We start from the raw sequence: 23,572 nt of genomic DNA, 5'->3' as shown, positions 1-23,572 counted from the left end.
TGGCTGCTGTGGTCCCATCTGCGATCTGCGTCTCTTTGGACTCACTGAAGGACTGCTCCCGCCGTTTGCTGCTTCGCTTCACCTTTCGCCTGGCGGGACAGGGCCAGGCCAGCCAGAATCTGGGGAGATAGGCGAGCTTGCGCTGGGGCCCAGACATGTGCCCGCAGACAGCCGCCCCAACCGCTTCTCGGGCCCTAAGGGATCACAACGTCTATCGGTTCCTTACCCGCAGGGCCCACGGCTTTTTTGCCAGAGACGCTGGTGTCAGCCACAGGAAAAACCTGGGACTCCTGAGAAAGATAATATGTCAGGTAATGCTTTCTGGAGCTGGCTGAACCTCTGCGTGTGTTGGCTTTCAGCCGGGGTGACCTGAAAGCCAGTCCTCAACCCAGGTGTTTGAGAAGGCCGTGGTCACGCTGACCAACAAGTCTGGCGAGGGGAAAAAAAGGCAGTTCTGCTGTAGAGACTTAAAAATGGTTACATTTATTTCATGAGGCCCAGTAGTGTATATAGGACTATGCTGTGGAAAAACTGAAGCACCTGCAAGTCTAATAATTGTGCTAGCAATAGCCTATTATGAAATTTTATATCACTTACTTCGCCTAACTACCAATATTAAATCCATAGTGTTATAGGGAGTATCACTTAAATTTGATTGGAGTTCTCAAAATAAATAATCAGCAGATGTCCTCAGATAAACATACCCTTAATGTGTCAGTGACATTTATATTACAGAAAAAATAGGAATTAAACCAATTACCGACTAAAGTGAACTTGATTTTTTTTATCACAACCGTTGGCACTCTCATGCAGTAGTTGGTAGAAGCGCGTCGATACTGAATGTGTGGAGGAGGATGGACTGTTACATTAAAAATACCTTTAGTGGAAGTCAGCTAAAGTGTTAGTGTAACACTTTGATTCTTATTTTTGTTTTGTAAGACTGAAGCCTTGGTTCATGGTATAAAGCTCCTGATGTCTCCAATGCGTGCAAGAAACTGATCAGTTCAACCCATAAATATTTAAGGCATATATTGCAAGTAACAGTAAACAGATTTTTCTGCCTTTCACACAAAACACCACCAGCAGAATGGAGTCAGATGTGCCGTAAATTCAATTCATTGCATATAAAAGAGTTGTGTACATACTAACACTGGAGAATTTTCTCCTTGATTTTAAAAGTTGTCATTAAAGTTTAGTTGCCAGTTTCTATTACAATGCAGGCAAGTTAATGACAGTCATTACTTACGATGTTCATAATAGTTAATACATCTTTGTAAGAATTGTATTTATGTACTCAACAGCAGAGATTCAATTAAAGTAAGTTATTATGATGCAGGAGCAAAATAAAATATTTCCCAAAAGCAAGATTTGTTACAAAAACTGTCACCATTACAACCATTGTCTGTTTTAGGAAAGTACTGAATTCAAGAATGTTTGGACTACTCATTCTGCATCTCCTATTGCATATGAAAGAGGAAGAATTTACTTAGACAATTACCAGTGCTGCATTAGCAGGTAATAAATTAACAATTTAAACTTACCCTGGCTTATAGTTTTACGAGTGTAAATCTGGTTTAGATATGTCATTAATTTTACTCATCAAAATAGCTCCTGTGAAGTGACTGGAATTTATTTGTGAACAAAAAATACCCAGGTGCATAAATCTTTGTTAAATTACACATAGATGCCATTGTGTCTTAACATGACACCTGCTTTGGTGAAAGGAAGTGTGATCTTACCGATGCTGTATAATTTCAGGTGACAGAGCACTTTAGTAGGAGTGAAAGATTATCACCATTTTGTAATTTTGCACTAAAATTGACAGTAGTTCTTTGTGATCTTGCAACTATCAGTGTGCTAAAGAATGTGTCACAAAATCAGTCTGTGTAATGAGCTTGATACTATGTGAATTCTGTGTTAAAGTAGTAAAGCATTGTTCACGTAGATGTACAGCATGTAGCTGGGTTTTGTTAGTGTATTTTGAAGATCAGTGATCTGTTGTACTCTTCTATTTCATGATCAGCTGCAGAGACAGCTTAGGAGGCAGCACAGGGCAGGGTCCTGTGGGCACCAGACCTTGTCCTTGCCCGTTCCTCCTGTGGGAAGTATCAGGGACTTGGAAAACTCTATTGCTGAATAAATTGTGGTCAGAACAGTTTTGAGACAGTGTCATAATGTACATGAAAGACAAATTAATCTGTCAGTGCAAACCACTGAGAGTTAATTAAATTAATCTATCACTTACAGCAGAGATATAAATCTACTTAGTCGTGTTTTATTCCTGCATTGACTGCTTTCCAGTACGGGGTTAAACTGTCTAACATATTTCAGGTTTATTTTTGACTTAACCTTTTCCTGAGGGGAAAACTTGTGCACAGTATGAAGCATTTATTTTAGTAGTAGTTGTGGGTTGGTTGGTTTGTTCCTTTTCAAAATATTTGTACATAATGCCGCACCTTTATATTCTGAAAGGCAACACAGGAGGAGCTTGAGGGGAAGGTTCCAGAATGATTGTCAGTTTCTGAAATAGGTGTTCATTTTGATTTGTGTCACTGAAGTATGAATGTTACTGTTAGGTTTGTAATTTAAAAACAATAGCACACCCAAAAAAAAACCCCACAAAACCAACAAACCCACAACATCAAACCACAAAACATAGCAAAGTTTAGCTTCTAAATATTATGTTATACAAACTGTTGTTTATTGGACCTGATTTTGTGATCAATTTCAGGTTATATTTACAAAGTCAAAATAAGATATTTAGATTTCTGACCTGCCATGAAACTGTATGAAATGACTTATTGACACAAAATAGTTTGTAAAGTTGACTAATGGTTGACTGTCATTTTTCTTCAGCATTGCACAAGAACCAAGAATACTTTATCAAAAGCCAAAGTGTTCTAAGTCAGAAAAAATAGAAGATGCTTTATTGTTGGAATGCCCATTGGTAAGATTATTTATTACTAGAACTTTGTTGTGCAGAAAACCTGAGGACTCAACTCTGCCCAAAAGCTGCTATGCTTTCCCTCCTCCTTGCGGAGTTTTTCTCTCATCCACTATCCACAAATCTTAGACATATTAGTCCCATCCTTGAGATGTCTAAAAATAAGGCTGTGTGAATACCATTCTTAGAAAGTACTGAATACAGAATACATCAGGTTGGAAAAGACCTTTGAGATCATAAAGTCCAACCTATCTAATTGAGTCCAACACCATCTAATCAACACCATCTAATCAACTAAACCATGGCAGCAAGTGCCTCATCCAGTCTCTTCCTAAACACCTCCAGTGATGGTGACTCCACCACCTCCCCAGGCAGCCCATTCCAATGACCAATCACTCTTTCTGTGAAGAATTTCTTCCTAACATCCAGCCTTAACCTCCCCTGGTGCAGCTTGAGACTGTGTCCTCTTGTTCTGTTGGTGGTTGCCTGGGAGAAGAGACCAACTCCCACCTGGCTACAACCTCCCTTCAGGTAGCTGTAGAGAGCAATAAGGTCTCCTCTGAGCCTTCTCTTTTCCAGGCTAAGCAACCCTAGCTCCTTCAGCCTCTCCTCATAGGGCTTGTGCTCCAAACCCCTCCCCAGCTTTGTTGCCTTTCTCTGGACATGTTCCAGCAACTCAACATCTCCCCTAAACTGAGGGGCCCAGAACTGGACACAGTACTTGAGGTGCGGCCTAACCACTGCAGTGTACAGGGGGAGAATGACCTCCCTGCTCCTGCTGGCCGCACTATTCCTGATGCAGGCCAGGATGCCATTGGCCTTCTTGGCCACCTGGGCACTGATGGCTCATGTTCAGCTAGTACCCCCAGGTCCCTTTCTGCCTGGCTGTTCTCCAGCCACTCTGACCCCAGCCTGTAGCACTGCATGGGGTTGTTGTGGCCAATGTGTAGAGCCCGGCACTTAGATGTGTTAAATCTCATGGCCTTGGACTTTGCCCATCTGTCCAGCCTGTCAAGATCTCTCTGCAGAGCTCTCCTACCCTCTGACAGATCAACTCCTGCCCCCAGCTTGGTGTCATCTGCAAATTTACTGATGGACTCAATCCCCTTGTCCAGATCATCAGTAAAGATACTGAACAGGATGGGGCCCAGCACTGATCCCTGGGGGACACCACTAGTGACTGGCTGCTGGCTGGACGTGGCACCATTCACCACCACTCTCTGGGCTTGCCTCTCCGGCACAGAGTGCTGCTGTCTAAGCTACGGGCTGACAGTTTGGTCGGGAGTTTGCTGTGGGGAACAGTGTCAAAGGCCTTACTGAAGTCCAGGTAGACTACATCCACAACCTTTCCCACATCTACCAAGTGGGTCACTTGATCATAGAAGGAGATCAGGTTGGTGAGGCCCTTCCTAAATCCATGCTGGCTGGGCCTGATCCCTTGGCCATCCTGTAAATGCTGTGTGATTGCACTCAAGATGACCTGTTCCATAATCTTGCCTTGCACTGAGGTCAGGCTGACAGGTCTGTAATTCCCTGGCTCGTCCAACCGGCCCTTCTTGTGGATGGGCATCATGCTGGCCAGTTTCCAGTCATCTGGGACCTCTGGGACTGTTGAGTTACCACCAAATGTCTTATTCTGCAATACTTTGTCTCTTCAAGACTGGTATCAATTAGATTGATAAATGGCTACACTTCATTTTTGCAAGGCAAGGAAGTTTTAAAAGGTGTCTTTTCTAGAAGAAGTAACTGTCTTGCAAAAAGCATGACAACAGATTATTTATGTAGTAATCAAATGACTACTTAGCACAGACAAGAACTTAAGAGATTCTGATGTGATTAGTAGGCAGCTTTCTGCCTCTAGTTTTTGAGGAATGTATGTTAACTTTTGTTTTCAAGTTACTATGTCAAAATGTTATGTATCTTCCTTGTAAAAACTTTTTTCTGATAATCTCTTGTTATGTAGGGGGAAATGCTGCCAAGTCCATCAGACTATAAATCTTCCCTCATAGTCTTGACAGTGCGGAACTGGCTTCTACGTCTCTCTGCTGATAGTGGAGAAATACTGCAAAAGATATACCTTGCTGATTCCTATTGTAAATTCAGGTATTAAACTTTGACTAGGCTTTATCTAATTAGAAATCATTAGTACTATACTGAGAAAAATTGTGTTTATTTTAGTACTATCCTATGGCTGACTCAAGGTTTGTTAGCCTAGTACATTACCTGGAGTCCTCTTCCTGCATGCTATTTTCTATGGAAGAATTTCAGCAGCTTAAGTATTATGGTCTCAGATTTGCTATCAAGTTCCACAAAGCCCACAAAAATTAGGCTGCCATTGGTTTCTCTGACAATTTTACAGCCTTTAATATTGTGATAGCAGCCTGCTAGGAGAGGACCTTGGCAAACAAAGCTCATAAAACATGAGAAATACATCTAAGCCATTTTTAACTTGCAAACATTTCACAGGGTAACCATTTTGCTCTTTAAAAGCAGAGCAGTTACTGCTTCTGGGAAACTGTTGGGGGGTTTTTGAGTTCTCAGAAGATACTATTTTGTTTAAGCCAAAGGATAAGAAAGCAGTGATTTGTAAAAGAAAAGATAATGAATGTTCTGCTTTCTGAATTTTTATCACAATCCAGTATGAATTAAGCCATTCCTAGTTCTGTGGGGTTTGCATTATTGCAAACAACAAACATCGCAGGCACCCCTCCAAATCAGATACTGAAAAGTTTGCCTGAACACAGATTTGTGTAGTTATAGTAGATTGTCATTTATGTGAAGTAATTTGTTTATTATTATTTTGAAATGATCAAGATAGGCCTTTCTTGTCACATACAGATATCTGAGCTGGGATACTCCTCAAGAGGTAATGGTTGTGAAGTCAGCTCAGAATAAGCTTCCTGCAGCAGCACGGCAGGTAAGTTTGTTAATGCACAGCGATTCTTAAACTTTTACAGAATTGATGGGAAAAAAACCCAAATTTACAGGGATAGAGATGGAGATATTATGCTTTGTTATTACACTAGATTACCATTTCTTACTTTCAATAAATACCTCAAGTGTAATAAGTATATTCACTGTTGTTGTTCCTTCCCAGGCAGGTATCCAAGAGTCTGTATTGTTCTATCTCGCTGTATTCCAAGTTTTGCCTCTTTCTTTCATTGGAATGCTAGAAATAAACAAAAAGGTGAGTTAATTCCTCTGCTAGTCGTGATCTGTACTGTAGTTGTGTGAAAGGCATAGTTTACACAGGTTTGTCCCAAGATTTCAGGAGTTAAACTTAGAGTTTGTAAAAGCACAGTGTCCTGAAACTTTAGTTAGTAGTAGTGTTCTTATGTCTAATAGGAGTGCTGAGGAGATGGTTCTTAATTCAAACGACCAGAAGAGAAAATGCAAATGCATTCTGCTATTCAATTAGTCTTCAACATGTAGAAGGACTTTAGTTTTATCTATAGCAATAGTAAGAATTAGGTAATCCTAAAGTGTTTGCAGATTTCTTTTTACCTCTAAAAAAAGACAGATGTACTTCTGACCAACCACTGGTAATAGTCTTATGAATTCTATATGCAGTTATAAATGTTTCAAACTTGTGTTATCACTGATAATACATTTTGAATAGATACGTGTCTTGCTTTATTAGTCATGAGCAAACAACCTTTCTGAGGTTGTTTTGTGATCTGTAAGTTTTATATATATATATATATATATATATATATATATATATATATATATATATATATATAAAATATATATAACAGAAACCTCAAGCCAGATGGCAAGTTTTACTGTTCTGGTGGAAAAAAGTGTCTATTTTAAGGCAAGAGAGCTCTGGATACAACTTCTAAATGGAACAGTACAAACATGCAAACTCTCTGAGATACAGTCTCATTTGATGTTAAGAGCTATTAGTGGGTTGAGGCTGTAATTGAGATTGAGGTGACAAGTGAGGGAGTGCAGTTAAACATTTTTTCATTTATGATTGTTAAAGTTTAGGGCTACTGTGTATTGTTCTGTTCAAAATTAGTATTTAAGACTGGAAAAACATTACCAGTGTCAAAGGTGTTCTCAGTGTAGTTAGGAATGGCATGCCAGATTCATCATGGTCATAGCAGGTGAAAAATCTAAAAAAGTACTTTGTCAGTTGGGCCTGTACTGAGTACTTGCCAGACTAATTCTTACAGCTAGGAATAACATCAGGGCAGAATTTAGGATTTGAGAATACATCCAACAGAGAAAGCAAACAGTGAATGCTAAGCCTGGTATAGATCAGTGGAATCATAGAGTAATTTTAGATTGGAAGGGATCTTTAAAGGTCATCTAGTCCAACCTGCCTCTGCAGTGAGCTGGAACATTCTTAACTACATCAGATTGCTCAGATCCCTGTCCAACCTGACCTGGAATGTTTGCTGAGATGGGGCATCTACCTCCTTGCTGGTTAACCTGTTACAGTGTTTCCCTACTCTCATTTTAAACCAGTTCTGTCTTGTATCTTGTCTAAATTTCCCCTCAGTTTAAAACCTTTGTCCCTTTACTGAAAAGATTGTCCTTATCGGCCCCCTTTAAATACTGAAAGGCCGCAATAAGGTTCCCCTGCAGCCTTCTTTTCTCCAGGCTGAACAGCTACAACTCCCTCAGCTCATCCTCATAGGAGGGGTGTTCCAGACCTTAGATCATTTTTGTGACCTCTTCTGGACCCAGCTCCAACAGGTTAATGTCCTTCTTGTGCTGAGGGCTCCAGAGATGGATGCAGTACTCCAGGCAGTCTCACCAGAGTGGAGTAGAGGACCAGAATCACCTCCCTAGACCTGCTGGCCACACTTCATTTGATGCAGCCCAGGATATGATTTGCCTTCTAGGCTGCAAGGCTGCAAGGCTGCAAACACACATTGCCAGCTCATGTTTGGCATTACATCCACCCTATTTTAATTGCTTTTTCACATAGTGATTCAGATTAAAGAAATGAAAACTCTACATTTCCAAGCATCTCTATTTTAAAAAGTTTAAAAACTCAGCATGCTATATTAAAAATTAGTTTGTTAGTTTTTCTCAGTGAAGATGTGTTCAACAATGGCACAAATGACTACTGCATGATTTGAATTCAGAGAGAGTTCTGTACTGTGACAGCTGGATAATGTAATTTAAGTACAGCTGTACTCAAGTCATAGAGCCATGATTAGGCTAGTATTTTACTCTGGTGATGAAGAAAGAAGATCTGAAATCAGTACTTCTACATTGAGTTGTTAGCTTAGCTAACATTCCTTTAGGATGCTAGGTATTATAATCTATTCATGTATGATAATAACTGGGTAAAATGATGTCCTTATGGACTGAGACTCGACTAAAGAATCAGTCTGTTTGTAGAATACAACTTACCTAACCCTCAGGTGTTCTGCAGTGAAAAGTAATACAGAAAACTTCAGGAACCAAACCATTGATCACAGAATTTGGTCAGAATTAACAACTGAAGCATTGCAAAATTAAGGATGCACTGTCGGTATTTTGCATTGTCTCTCAATTATTTCTTCACTAATAGTGTGCTTTTTTCCAGATATTTGGTAATAGTGTGACAGATGTTGCTGTCTCTAATGGGATCCTGATTGTAATGTATAGCATGGGTCTGGTTAGGCTCTATAACTTCCAGACCATCTTGGAACAGGTAATGAAAACCAAAATTTTTCACACTGTCCACGTTCTTTTGGTGCAACAAAACATAAATGCCACATTAGGTACACACAGAATATGTCAAAGGGTAGAGTTCTTGCCTTGATCTGTTTACAGTGAGAAGATGAAAATAGGTACAGTACACCCACCAGTTACATGTAGCAAAACATAGGAGATGAGAGTGAGACAGGCACTTCAGTGCATTCAGGGAGGAGCTAGGTAAATGCTAGACCAGGGTGTGCTCTGCTTCACACACCTTGTCTGTAGTTATAAGCAAGTGTTAAGGCAAAACACTGAAAACTGATCTGAAACAGAATCACAGTAAGATTTTTGAGTTTCTGTTCTTGAAGTCAAAAATCAGACATTAATTCAAAACTAACACTTCAAGCAGTATCTAACAAGATAAATGATGCAGCAGGAACAGAGCCATAAAATCAAACAGCAAGTAAAAAAGCCTTAATAAAGCGATTTTTTCCAATGTTATTTTAGTTCATGGAACAGCCATTTGATTTGGGACATGAATTCAATTGGAATGGTCAAGCAGGAGTCGTAGGAAAGTATCCTTTTGGTCTTCCACATAACATTAAAATAACAGGTATTTATGATCTTTGTATTATCTTGGTGGCTTTTATGGATCAATTATGACTTACTTCCAAGAAAACCTTAAAAATTACTGTATTGTGCTGTAGCTGTATTATTTCTGTGTTTACCTCGCTGTAAAAATGTGCTTTGCTTGGAAATAATTACATAGGGTTTACCAAGAGAACTAGTACAGCAACTAAGCTATTTGAAAAACTTTATAAGCATATAGTGGAACCCCCTTCCTTATTTTTTGAGACACAGCTGCTCTTGGGAAAGATGAAGGGCTAGGACAGCTGTTAACATCTCAGAAACAGTATACAGTGTGTAAGCAAAAGATGTCAGAACATTTAATCTAACTGGCAAAGGGAATTCAAAGAGACTGAATACAATTTGTCCAAATTGTATTTTGATAATGCCAAATTGTCAGAAATGTGCTAGTCTCAATAAAATTAATTCCTGAGGAGGAAAAAAAAACTATTAAAAATAATTTTTAGCCCCAAATCATTAACTTAAGAATGTTCTGCTTCATGTAATATCTTTAATTTCTCTGAAACCAAACAATAATTTATGTTGGTGCATTTGCTGCTAGGCATCTTAACGAATAACAAAAGCCTGAGGATTTTTTTATTTTTTTTAAAGTTAAGAATACATTCTCACAAGTTCACACTTAAGGCATTAGGAAAAAAAAAGTTGTTAGGTTTCACCAATATCAAATAATTCATGCTTTGATTTCTTTTATTTTGAATGTTTTCATATTAAATGGCTTTTATTGACCACATTGAAAATGCTTGTGATCTTTGTTTGCAAACAGTGTCAGATAATAACAGGCAAACTAAATCATGTTTCGATAAATGAAGGAAATACCCAAAGGTAAGATACAGGCTTACATGATGGATGGGGTCAGTTCTAATGCAATGATTTATCAAAATTAAGTGATAGGCTGCTGTAATTGATATTTCAGATTCTGCACAGGGAAATTTCTCCTAATTTTCCTTACTGTCTCAGTCTGCAAAACCACAACTTAATGGTAGGGGCCCCTGGGAAAACATGCTGAGGGAGCTTTAGGATGCCTGTACCAGATTTGTTTTCATGTCTTACACATCATTGTAGTTCTGAGATTTAAAACCAAGGTACTGGAGAAAACATTTTTCATCTTGAATCATATTCAAGAATTTGTGGTTTGGAAGTTTGGAACTCATGTCAGACGTTTGTCATGGCTGCTCTTTGCAGATAGTTGCATTCCTGTGGGTTTTGAGCTGTTTTTTTTTTCAAGAAGCAGATGGCTGATTGACTGTTCAATGAGCAAGATTTCAACAGCGTTTAAGCCTGTAGTTACTGTAATCTAACTGTGTTATTTTCTTGCTTATTTAGTCCTAACTTTCCTACAGAAATTGCCTGAAGGAATGGCAGTTAGTACAGTGCCAGCTTTATGGTGTGCTAGGTACGCAAGAGGAACTTGGCAATCAAAACTTACAGGCTACCATGTATCTACCACATCATTTACAGCTATTGACTGGTGAGGAGAGAAACTAGAAGATACTTTCTTGAGATTTTTATTTTTTTCTGTTTTTTTTTCTACATTTAGTGAAAATACTTATTAGTGCTGAAGACTGGAGAGTAAGTGAACAGAAAAGAACAGCTGGACATTGAAAACCAACAGTGCTAGAGAAAGGACTTAGAAACAATGAGAACAGGAGGTGTTGAGCAACAAGAGCAAGTGACACATAGCAGGAAAGAGAGAGTTGAAGCAGCAGAGTCACTCTGTTGCTGGTCTTGCAATTTTTTTTCAAATGAACATAAAAAAGAAAGGCATGTTATATCAGCAGCCTGTACTACTTAGGACTTTTGCGTGTTTGAAAGGCATTTAACTCTTTTTAGTCCATTTACCAGAATGGCTATGTATACTTTATTTAAAAAGTTGATAGGCTAAAATTTTAACAAATTTTATTGACTCATTTTTAATTTTCTGAGAGATTTTAGTATCAGTAGATCCTCTGCTTATGCTTCCATCTTCAATATTCTCTACATTTACAGCAAATGCCTTGGGTTTTACAACCTGTACTTTGTTAAATCTTGTGCAGAACCTCCCATTTCTTATGTTAGTCCAAAGGACAACTATGAGACAGCTGCTTTCCAGCTTTGGAAAGACTTCATTTACATGGTGTGACCGTTTGAGGCTGTGCCTTTAAGAAAGGGACAGTGCTGGGACATTCTGGCTGAATATTTTGTAAACATGGTATTCTAAACGAATTTCATTGGTAGATTGGTAGAATGCAGCTTTAAGTTTTAGTGCAGTTAGAATCTTGTTGAGTTCCTCTTTGCTCTCCCTTCCAGCCTGTCTGCTTCTGGGCACCTAGCAACCTTGGATAAGATAAGCACTAATCCTGCATGTGCTTGAAGGCCTACTAAGACTTTTTCTTACTTAATAACTGCCTTTTTCTCTCTCTAACCCTCTTTGAGGAAAAAAGGGAGGTAGGGGGAGAGAAGGGAGTACAGGGGGAACCCCCCTCTGTCCGGAGGAGGGGGTCTTGTTCCTGTATCTTTCTTTGCTGTATATTTCTGTATATATATTGTAAATACTGTATATATTGTATATATATATTTATCCTGCATTTTTCAATTGCTTGTAAAATACAGCATTCCTTGCTTTTCTGACTGAGGTAGCCGTGGGTTTTTTTTCCCCTCTCCGTGGGGGAGGGAAAGCTGGGCCTTTCCCTCAACCCACCACACATGGGCAGTGAACTAATTTATTTCAATCTTAATGGCTAGGTTGTTGTAAACATAAATGAAGAAAAGAGAAGCACTATGTAATCATAATTTCTGATGTCATGTGAAATCTTAGTCCCATTGGCTAGGATCTGGATCAGGAGAAGAATAAGTCAAGATTTGGATGAAACCTTTGGGATGCAGAAGTCCCACTAAGAACTTGGTTCTTCTCACAGTGCTTCAGCTTGAAGAGAAAACTACATACCTTTTGCCATTAATTACAAAAAATCCTAGATTTTTATTGATTTTTATGAAGTCAGCTACAGATTAGATTCATTGTGGTCCACACTATTTTGCTGTATTACATAAAAGGAGAAGGAATATTTAGATTTGAGCATCTTTATGCACTTCATTCTGTTATTTGAAATTCCTCCTGTTAGCTCATTTCCAGCTAGTTAGCACTGTTTTCCCAAAAAGAATAATGACCCTTTTGATACACTTTTTGTCCAGCTCATTTGAAATGAAGTAAGTTGAAAGTATCAGAAGAGCAGTTCAGCATGAAGATCTGAGAAGGCAGTAGCCTTTTATGGGGAATTGCCTGGACACTAGGACAGGTAGAATAGCTGATGTTAGAAAAAGATCAAAGACAATATATTTGCACTAGTTCTCAAAGGTTCTGAGGAATTAATAGCTTTATTGAAATCTAGAACTGTAGGGATCAATGCTTTTATGACTGTTCTGCTACTAATGGTGTTAATGTTACCGGATATTTGCAGGTACCCCACCTTTGCTATTTGAAGCATCTTCTCTGGAGAATGCATTTCAAATTGGAGGTTACCCATGGCATTATATCATCACACCTAACAAGAAGAAACATAAAGGGATCTTCCATATTTGTTCTCTGAAAGACAATGCTTTGGTAATATATTCAGATAGCAGCCTCTCTGAAATGCATGTGCAACACATTTGTCTTTATCACTTCTGACTAGTGGTAGCAATACTTCTGTTTTGCAGTGTGGTCCTCTCACAGAGATAACCCTACAGTGTTAAACCTGTTTTCAGTGGAGTCATGTAAAATGTGTTGAGTTAGAACTGCTTCTGATATATATCCTCATTCCAATATAACTGTGGCACTCTCAGTGTTGCACAGCAATGTATTCCCACCTCAAAGGTTAAGGCTCAAGCAGAATCTCATTACCTAACTCCTTGCACTGACATCTTAATGTACCCCTGATTAGTCAGCATACCAAATGGCAAGAATAAAGTAACTTTTTAAGATTTAAAAAACTGCAGAATAAGTTTCCTTAAGGTTTAGTTTATCCCCGATTTGTACATTCTCTCTCTCCCTAGGAAGAGTTTATTGCTCAGTTTAACCTAGCATTCCTAATTATTTCTGTTTATGTACTACTCATCATACAATCTTTTGTGTGAGTTCTTCATCTCAGGTTTAATTTTGGATCTGGATTTGGCCCGAAGACACTTCTGTAATGCAGGCAATATATAGGCCTGTTAGTTCAGGGTTCTTCACTAAAAAACTTCTCTAAAAGTCCTCTTCTCTTTTATTAGCCTGATAAAATCAATGATCCCACACCTATCTGGTATTTCAAAACAATCTTTCATAAATGTAGCTGAAGATCAATTTTGATTCAGAGGGACTTGTATGAACCCATATAGAATAATCAAGGTGAGAAAGGGTTGTACATTTGAAAATTTTAATGACCAGGGCCTGCTAAATTTGACAACAAACCACTGCTGAAATCCCAAGATTTTGACCATCTTGCAGCCACAATCAAAAGAAGGTAAGCCTGAGATTTGGAGCTGAAGTCAAATTTCATGCTAATGCTTTTCTTGTGTCTTGACACACCTATCTTTTAAAAATTGCTGGAATTGCTGAAGTGTTTGCAGAGTGTAGGCTAAATCTTTGCTTAGTTTCAGGAGAGATAGAACCATGTATGGCTATGGTACAGGGTCATTGCTTTTTCATATTAAAAGAGCTGAAACTGTTCTATGGAATATCTTGAGAACTGGAACTCTGTAGCAGTAGTATCTAAAGAATTGGAACTGCTTATTAATGTTGTTGTTCCACTGCCATTTTTTCTGGTTATGATTAGGAGCAATACTTCACCTTCAAAGGTATGTGGAGAGGAGCTCTGTATTTCCTCTTTAAATAGATACATGAGACTTTCAAAATACTAATATTTTAAGCTTTTCCTTCCTTCTTCAGGCAAAAAATGGCATACAGGAGATGAAATGCTGTTCACTGGAACCAGATTGGATATATTTCCATCCAGATATGTCAGGCAGAATAATCCATGTGGGACCAAATTTGATAAAGTATGAGCCTTTTTTTCCTCAAATTTTATTGTCATTAGAGAAGAAGTTGCATGACTGCATAAATTCAGCATTTTGTTAGTTTGCAGGACAAAACACTCACCAAGCTGTAGGAACTATAACATTTATTACTTTGTCAGAATCAGAAGTTCTGGTAGAAATCTCTTCAGATTTCTATGTGATGAACACGATTTCTGGCAGGCAACACTAGATTTTGATACAAAAAGTGTTAAAGACCACTGTGCTATATTTTCAGTCATAACCGTAAATTACAAAAATATTTCAATTTCAGTTATTTCTGATGTTTTAATATAGCTGATGTTTCAAAATTATAAATATGGAAGTCTTGTAGTAGGTGGATTTGAATACATGATGGACTTTGTAATTTCTGTTTCTTTTGTAGAGTGTTGAAGCTTAAGGAAGATATAAATAATACAGAACAAATGGAGGTTGCAGAAGATTTTACAATAGTGACTAACAGAGAAAACTGTGTGAGTTTACTGTCAGATCACGATGTGTGATTGTGGGCAATTCATGGGGTTTTATGGGCTTAATTCAAAGTTTATATAAGGACATTCCATGTTTTCATTGGACTATGAGTTGTATAAGAAAAATGTTGAAATCGCTTATGCTTTCAGGATAGCTTTCTGGAACCTCCAGTCTTTTCTTCAGATTTCAGCATGCTTTATGATGTGCAGTGTAACTGTGTATCACTGATACAAAGCATACTTATAAGATGGTCATAGATTTCCTTCAAAAGAAAGTGTCACCAAGTGATAATTGTGTGCATCTCTAGTGTTAAGGTAAGTTGATCATACAAATGCTAAAAATGTTTCAAGTCTCTCATAACTTAGAGGTGAGTGTTTGTAAGGCAACAAAGACAATATATTGCTTCCAAAAGTCTTGTTTATTTTCCTGGCTGTGCACATCTGTCACTCTCTTGTGACAGATATGGCATGTATCTAACCAAATCATAGTCAAATCAGTGCACTAAAATAACAGAATAATAATCTTGAAGAGCTGAACTGGAACTGGAACAGAACAGAACTGAATCATCAGTGGGTCAGGAGAGTGCAGAAAGTTTGAACCAAGTGGTGAGGGGATGATCTAAATCTCATGGTTTAGTGTGCTGTTAAATCACCTTGGTTGTTTCATGATGTCTTTTGTGATAGAAAATCACAAAGATAATTTAAATGTCAAAGAAATTAAAGACCACACTTCATGGAGAAAGTCTTTTGGCAGTGCCTGGAACTGTAGTTTTGCATCAGCATACAAAGTTATGTCTTACATAAAAGTAAATTTTTATAATTTATAAATATAGTGAAGTCCCTGGAAATAGCAATACCAATTTTGAAGCTTCTGCAACAGAAAAGTTTGTGTATCAATAATCTACCTTAAATCAGGAGTAAAATTTCCATTGAAGGTATGAGCTTTGTCATCTAATGACATACAATTTCTTTTTCTAAGGGTTTGTTTAGGTGACTTCTGCTGTGGTTAGAGCAAATAAATAGGTGTTCTGTTTCTGCTGTGGCTTTTCCTTTTAAATTAATCATTTAGACACTGATACCCCAGTTTTGAATGTTTCTGCTTGAGGGTCAGAAGGCTCTGCAGAGGGTCCTGGACAGGCTGAATTGATGGGCTGAGGTCAGTTGTAAGAGGTTCAGCAAAGCCAGGTCCTGCACCTGGGTCACAACAATCCCATGCAGACTTGGGGCAGAATGGCTGGAAAGCTGTCTAGCAGAAAAGGATCTGGATCTGCTGGTCAACAGCTGGCTGAGTGTGACCCAGCAGTGTGCCCTGATGGGTAAGGTGGCCAACAAGATCACAGCTTGTAACAAACATGGTGCGCTCAGCAGGACTAGGGCTGTCACTGTCCCCAGAGGGATGTGAAAGACTTGTAGATGTGGTGCTGAGGGACATGGTTTAGTGGTGGGTTTGGCAGTGTTTGGTTAATGGTTGGACTTGATGGAAAGGTCTCTTTCAACAAAAGTGATTCTGTGGTAAGGTCAGTGAAAACAGCTGCAGCAGTTTAAAGATGCATCTTCTGGAAGTAAGAGTTTAAGGCTGTCTCAATTCTCATTCCAGTGTTTTGGCACCTGTCACTTTGGTTCTAAAAATTATGATGGTGGAGAGCCTTTGCCACTCCTGCAGGACTGAATATGAGTGAACATCAATAATATCTCATCTAAAGACCCTGAGTTCATGAATCCTCATAAAGAAGAGCTAGCAGCACTAAGGCCATGTGTATCTGTCTTGAGTGGTCAGAAACTCTTTTACCCCTCCCCAAAGGAGTAAAAGAAAAACACTCCACCCAGGATTGGAAAGAACTGGAAATTTAAATGGAAGTACTATTCACAACTATGTACAGCAGTACAAAAACATACAAAAAACCACCACAACTTCTAAAATACACAAAAATTCATATTTGCCTCAGTCCATTTCTCTCCAACCTGGGCTTTTTCCAAAATCTCACTAGGCCAGAACCTTCCAAGTCCTCAATGCCCCCCCCCAGTACCCCTCTGCCTCCCCCCACCAACCAAGCCCAAACTACAAAGCAAAAATATTAGCCAGGCCACTCAAGGCTGAAAGGCTCAACGCCCTCAAGAAAATGCCAAAGAGAAGAGCTTGGCGTGCTCAGAAGACAGCAGAGAGAGGAAAAAGGCAGAACAGATAGAAATGTTCATTTATAAAGGGCTTGTAGACTTATGGGAATAAAATAACATAGATTACACTTTCTGGACCACCTCCTGGGCTATCTAGTCTCTGGAGGACCATACTCTGTGGTTCCCATAACAATAGCTAATGAGTAAAATAAAGTCAGAGATACTAAAACAAGGTCAGAGAGCAAAAAACATCATATAAATACATTGTTCAATAGATAAGAGGAAACTAAAATGCTCCACAGTCTACAGTAACTTTTTTCCTTTTTGTCCAAAGGTGAACAACACTGTTACTGTAACAGCTTCTGGTCGAGTGGTGAAAAAGCGTTTTAACTTGCTGGATGATGACCCAGAACAAGAGGTAACTGATGTAGTTGAGGAAGAGCAGTTCATGAATTAAGATGTATAGCTGGCCAGAAGTCATGCTTGTCTCAGGTTCAGTGGCTGTAACAATTAGCTGTGTTAATCTTTGAGCTGTTTATTCCTCTTCTGTGACTGTCTCTGTCTTCTGATTCATTTCCTCTCACTTTCTGTCTTTTCTTCTTAGTTGATATATTAGCTTTGGATAGTCTTTAAGAACTGATCTTATGCCTCATGATACTTCAGTGGCACAGAAATGAGATGTTAATGTGACAAGCTATTCTGTCCAGCCATCTCCTTTATTTCATAAAATGCTTTATAAGTATCAAAGAAACATGCTTCTTTTTTAATCTGCTTCAGATTTCTCTGGTCTGTAATATATTTATATTTTTGTGCCCCAATTACTTTGATTAGATTGTAGGATAAGGTATTAAAAACTTTTAAGTAACTGCTTCCATGAGTGTGAAAACACTGCATTATTTTGTATTGAGTCTTCAAAAGGTTACAAAGATTATTTTTTTAGCTCTCTGTCTAGAGCTGGAGCTGTAATTTGCATAAGCACAACAGTTAAAATTCATCAGTTTCTGGCAGTCGTTTCTATTCTTTTTTTTCTAAGGAAGTAAGTTTTACTATGGTGAAAATACAGGACAGACCCTGAATGTCTGCAGTTCATTTCTATCCACTTCAAAAAAAATTAAAAGGTTGCTTTTTTGCCTTTTTTTTTTTCCTGCTGCTATACTTTATTTGTAGTTCCAATAGATATTTTTCCATCAGGGAAGAAAAAGACTACCTTGAACTTAAAGAGTATGTTTCCAGGCTCATGCCCAGTGAGACAGAGGCAAATCAGCTCACAGTCTTCACTGTTTGGTCTCAGTTCTTCAGTCTCACTCTGTGGAGTGAGAGGGAGGCTGGTGAGAGGCCTTGAGCACAAGCCCTATGAGGAGAGGCTGAGGGAGCTGGGATTGTTTAGCCTGGAGAAGAGAAGGATCAGAGGTGACCTCATTGCCCTCTACAACTACCTGAAAGGTGGTTGTAGACAGGAGGGGGTTGGTCTCTTCTCCCAGGCAACCAGCACCAGAACAAGGGGACACAGTCTCAAGTTGTGCCAGGGGAGGTTTAGACTCAAGGTGAGGAAAAAGTTCTTCACTGACCGAGTCATTCGTCATTGGAATGGGCTGCCCAGGGAGGTGGTGGAGTCGCCGTCCCTGGAGGTGTTCAAGGGGAGATTGGACGTGGCACTTGGTGCCATGATCTAGTTGTGAGGTCTGTTGGAACAGGTTGGACTTGATGATCCTTGGGGTCTCTTCCAACCTTAGTTACTGTGATACTGTGAACAGAGCATACAGTTTGTGTGAATGGAACTGCCCTAACATACCCATCCCCTCAAAACCAGTAATGGCTTGAAGCTATACTGTCTTGATCATGTTTTCTTCAAGTAAGAGTATGGAGTTTGAATGTTTCTTCTGCCACTTTTGAAGTACTTCATTTTCTATGTGATATTTCTAAAATACATCTACTTGCATGTTAGGATTGTTTAGCATATCACTTTATTCTGTCTTAAGGAACTGTCTCATGAAATACATGAGACAACTTGTGTTGAAAAATAGGCTTGTTGGGTATCAGGCTGAAAAGACTTGGAACTACAATTTTTATTAATTTGCTTTTACCTCAACAAAAAGGAGCTATGCAGTTTAGGTAGAGGGGAATGTGCATTTGTTTGATATGTAAACCTGAGATTTTGTTTTTCCTAAGACATTCAAAATTGTGGATTATGAAGATGAATTGGATTTGTTATCCACTGTGGCAGTTACTCAAATAGGAGCTGATGGAAGAGCTCACCTTGACATTCATTGTAATGAACATGGGATTCTACTTAAGAGTATTCCATTTCTGGAGTCCTGGGATGTGGTGAGAATTCCTGTCTTTTGTTTACACTAAGATTTCCCCATACCCATTTACCTACTGGTTTTGTTCAGATTTGAAACACATACATAAATAGTGTTGCCAAATGGATGAGATTTGTACAAAATAATAGTAACTCAAGAAAATTAAGTATTCCATCAGACAGTAGTTCATTTCCCTGAAAATCTCCATGATTTGAAATTAAGATTAGTTTTTTGTTGTTGGTTGATTTGTTTGGGGGTTTGGCTGGCGGGAGGGGCTGTCCTTAGGTATTTCTGAAATATTTATGAACTTGATACTCAATCTCTGACTAGTTACATCAGCTTAACTTTACAACTTGTAAATAGTCTCAGTAGCTTAACTTGCACAGCTCATGCATAGAATTAGGCATGGGCCTCACTGCATGTATTTGGAGAGATGGAATGGGCTGTTCATACGGTTGAAGTTTAGGTGGGCATCCAACAGATAAACTGAAACTTGCAGCACCTTTTGCCACCTCTTTTATAATTGACTTCATAGGCAACATAGGACCTTAAATCAGATGTTCTTAATTGCACTTAGATTCCTAAAACAGGCCTGTGGGAAACCTCTCAGAAGTTTTAAAATTCTGTCCTTTACCTGGAAAAAGCAGTCTGTGTGTATCTACACAAAATTCCAGTCTGATCGTGGAGCTCACCAGTGTTAAGTATTTTTTTTCTCTTAAGGAAAATAGTAAGGTACTAACAAGTTGTGGAAATGGAGACTGCAATCATATTATTTTTTTTTCTCATTTCAGACTTACAGTCATGAAGTTTACTTTGACAAAGACCTTGTATTACATATAGAACAGAAGCCTAACAGGAGGTTCAGTTGTTATGTTTACCAAATGGTCTGCGGTACTGCAAAAGATGATGAATGTTCAAGCCATGAAAAAACAGAAAGAGTGTTTTGTAAAAAAGGAGGGAGAATTTTTGAATATATTTAAGACATAAGAACTACAGAGATTTCAATTGGGGTGTTATTTAGGGACTTCATACATATGAATTAGTCAACTACTGTTTTTCAGGCAGGATTTAATAATATATATTTTCTACTACTACATGAGGTTTTATTTCTTTTTTACTCTGTAACATTGTACATTTGTCTGTAGTCCATAATGGCTTTTTATGTATTTACCTTTTCATCACTAATGCTAGATGCAGCATCTGTTTCTCTAGCAACTGGACATCAAGGAGAAAGATGTGAACCTAATCATTTGCCATAAGCTGCAGTCTGTCTTATGTAGTTTTACCCATGCAACTTTGATACAGACTGTTATTAAACAAAGTATTTAAAACTGTAAAGAATAAATTTTATATGTTGTATGAAAATGGCACCACTTGAACAAAATCCTTCTGTTGGTTTTGTGTGAGAAATAAAAAGAATTTAAGTTTTCTTGCTGTGTGTATTTAGGTTTAAAGTATTAATAAATTACATATTTTTACTGCCTTTACAAAATTAAGCCCTTATCTGGTTCTTTCTGTACTAAGTGTCTGGATTTGTTCAGTCTGAGCCAAAGGTACTAGATGCACAGCCAGATCACTATTTAGCCTGCCTGATGCATGGGATTCCATGTGGTATATTCAGATCCTGCAGAATTCAAGCTTTCATTTTAAATTAAAACTCACCCACAACAAACGAAACACAGGCTGTAGGCTTCATAGTGACAGCGTTTCCACATGTAAGCCAAAGGTGGGATCAGGAGAGTAGCTTTGGGACTTCCACCACCACCATTGTCATGAGTATGGTAATTCTAAACACAAATATTTTCACTGCAAGCTTCACTCAGTGTGGTGATTTTAGGCTATGCCTTTAATATTTAGTTGCAGATTTTGAGCAGAAAAGTAGAAAAATACAAATAAATCACTATTGGGTGTAAAAAGGAAAACAAAAGATTTTTCTAAACAAATTCATTGAGTAAATATCTGGAATAAGAGGAGCTGTACCGTAACAATTTTTCCCATTTCTCTTCTGATCTCAGCTGTTTTGCTTTGCTCGGGAGAGGTGACCTGCTTATCAGTTGGCTTTGGCTAAGTCTAACCCACTGCTTCTCTCTCCGCTCCCCTCTCTCTTGGGACAGGGGGTGGGGGGGCAGTGGAATGGCTTTCCCTGTCTTTTGACCAGGGGGAGTTTTGTGTTGTTTTCTAATTGTAAATATCTGTATAGTATTGTAAATACTGTATATTTTGTACATAGTAATTGCATTCCATTGTAGAATGTAGATTTTGCTTGTAAATACAGCTTCATTTGCTTCTAACTGAGTTGGCATGGCAAAGTTAATGCTGGGGGAGAAAACTTCAACCCACCATACTCAGGAAGCATGGATCATTCTAGGTGATGCAATAGTGATGAGTTATAAAACTACAAAATTATGTATTGTGAGTTTTTGGTTAAAGTGTAATGCAAAAGAGAAATACAACTGCGGAAAGAGAAAACACAGCTCTAAGATGGTAATGAAACAACAGTAGAAATGAGCAGCAGCAGCAGCACTCTACTTCTACCATCACTTCCCTTTTCACTTAATATCCAGGAAAGGGCACCTGTCCATTATCTGCTGCTATGTAAGTAACTATGTAAGTATGATATGAGGATGAGAGCCAACATGAGTTTATCCTCTTAGGCAAAAGCTCCAGCTCTTTAGCAGATACTTGTATTTTATGCTCATTTTTGTTTGCATTATTAAAGCAGTTACTCCTAGAGCAAGACATTTAAACTTCATTGTTTATTAAATAGTGTAAGGACTGCTCATCAAGAGTTTGCTATGCTTTCCAGTGACTGGTTTTAGGTTACTGCAGAGTTTTGCAGTGATACTCTGCTAAATCAACAATTGTATATCAGTATCCATCTTGAAAAATGCAGCAATTTGTAATGACAAAGGCAGCCCTGACTTTGATGAAGATGATTATGGGCATCATGTAAGAAGTTCTGTCACTTTAAATGTTACTGCACTGCAAATAATGGCAGATGTTCCATGGAAGGTCACACATGGACATTTTCATTCAGAAACAGGAGAGAGGTTTCTGTTTAATTTAAAACACCTTGAAAGAAAGCTATTTAGGCATGGCAAATCCAGAATAACTAGCCCTGAACACTTCTATGAGTATATTCCCAACCCTAATTATGAACAGGCTAGGATCTACCAGAGAAGCATAGTCACTACATGCTTATGGGTTGTGCTTTTCCAGCTGTGAACAGTGATGTAGCCTTCTGTACTTAGGCAGAGCCACAGAAAATTCTACAAGTAAGCTGCTGTTTGAACAGGAAGAAAGTCTGACCACAAACCAGTAGGATTTTTACATTTTTTAAAATAACCCTTTATCTGAACCAAGCAGAAGTGACATGCTTGGTGGCAGCTCATCTGAATCAATAGCTTTGATTTCAAGTTCAATTTTGAAACAAAACCCATCCACCAGAAAAACACAGTACTCTACTTTGCCAGGAGATTTTATATGTAAGTGTTTTTTTGGTAACTGCTGCTGGCAGGGCTGTACTATTGTGCAGTATCAAATTTATATGAAATTTGAATAAATTCATTAGATCTGGTCTGTTCACCTACAGTTTGATGTCCACATGTGATGATTCTAGAGCACTTACTCTTTTTTATAATGCAAATTAGGTACTTGAAAATCTCTTACAAAAAGTGAATAATTCTGTAAACTAAAGAATAACAGTATTTGTAAAGTGGAGAAATTATGAGGATATTCATATGGTTTCCATTACAGAGGAAAAAATATTCTTGTGCACATGCCCAGCATAATTATCACTGCAAGCACCAAACTGTGACATTAGTACAAGAAAAACAGAATTGCTTTGAAAAAAACAGAAGTAACTTCTTCAAATGTAGTTTATTTCACATTTGTAAATTCAGAAATTAATAAAATACAGAAGACAAAGATAGCCTCTGCTTTCCACAGGTAGGGGTTGACTGCTTGATGATCAGGAAATTAATTTACTGATAGTTTTCTGTTTTACAAAAATCATACCAAGGAACTGTTAGTGTGAAATTCTGAGTTCCTTCCTGTGTATTTGAGGAGGTGCTTACTGCTCACACCATGGCTTCCAGAGTCTGCAGATAAAACCTCAAGTAATTAAATCAAATGCAGTGTCAAGTAACTGGACCAAGTGCATACTTTAAAAGATCAGGGATGAAAAGCTCAGGCTTCCATTATTTTCACTAGCACTAGATGCCCAAGGTAAAATACAAGTCTATACCTATATAGATTAAAAAGTAAATATGTGTGTGTGTGTGTGTGTGTATGAACTGTTAAAATGAATAAAGATCCTCAAATCTGTATTTCAAATATAGGATAGAAGGGATTTAGCCACTTCTGCCAACATTCCCAGTTAGATAACTTCTGCTAAACTTTCTGCGCTTTCAGTGTGGAGAAATGTTTCTTTAGTCTTTTTT

General features: G+C 38.2%; 1 protein-coding gene and 1 long non-coding RNA gene across 2 annotated transcripts in view; one reads left to right on the top strand and one right to left on the bottom strand.

Annotated features, from left to right (window-relative positions):
• Positions 1–26: 26 nt before the first annotated feature.
• DCAF17 (DDB1 and CUL4 associated factor 17) lies at positions 27–20,536 on the top strand. The gene is made up of 14 exons (XM_009905500.2): positions 27–311; positions 1,412–1,515; positions 2,857–2,947; positions 4,908–5,047; positions 5,783–5,861; positions 6,042–6,131; positions 8,493–8,600; positions 9,095–9,200; positions 12,670–12,812; positions 14,118–14,227; positions 14,628–14,715; positions 17,162–17,245; positions 18,997–19,152; positions 19,922–20,536. Exons 1-14 carry the CDS (start codon positions 156–158, stop codon positions 20,108–20,110), a joined length of 1,644 nt encoding a protein of 547 aa, XP_009903802.1. The 5' UTR covers positions 27–155; the 3' UTR covers positions 20,111–20,536.
• Positions 6,022–23,572, bottom strand: part of LOC128898704 (uncharacterized) — a 43,264-nt gene continuing 25,713 nt past the window's right edge. The window contains exon 3 of the long non-coding RNA XR_008462950.1: positions 6,022–6,113. This is a non-coding gene — a long non-coding RNA (uncharacterized LOC128898704). The remainder of the gene's footprint in view (positions 6,114–23,572) is intronic.

This window comes from Dryobates pubescens, chromosome 2 (genome assembly GCF_014839835.1).
Source record: "Dryobates pubescens isolate bDryPub1 chromosome 2, bDryPub1.pri, whole genome shotgun sequence".
Classification (NCBI taxonomy): domain Eukaryota; kingdom Metazoa; phylum Chordata; class Aves; order Piciformes; family Picidae; genus Dryobates; species Dryobates pubescens.
The sequence above is the reverse complement of the archived record's forward strand: the minus strand, read 5'-3'. Positions and strand labels throughout refer to the sequence as shown.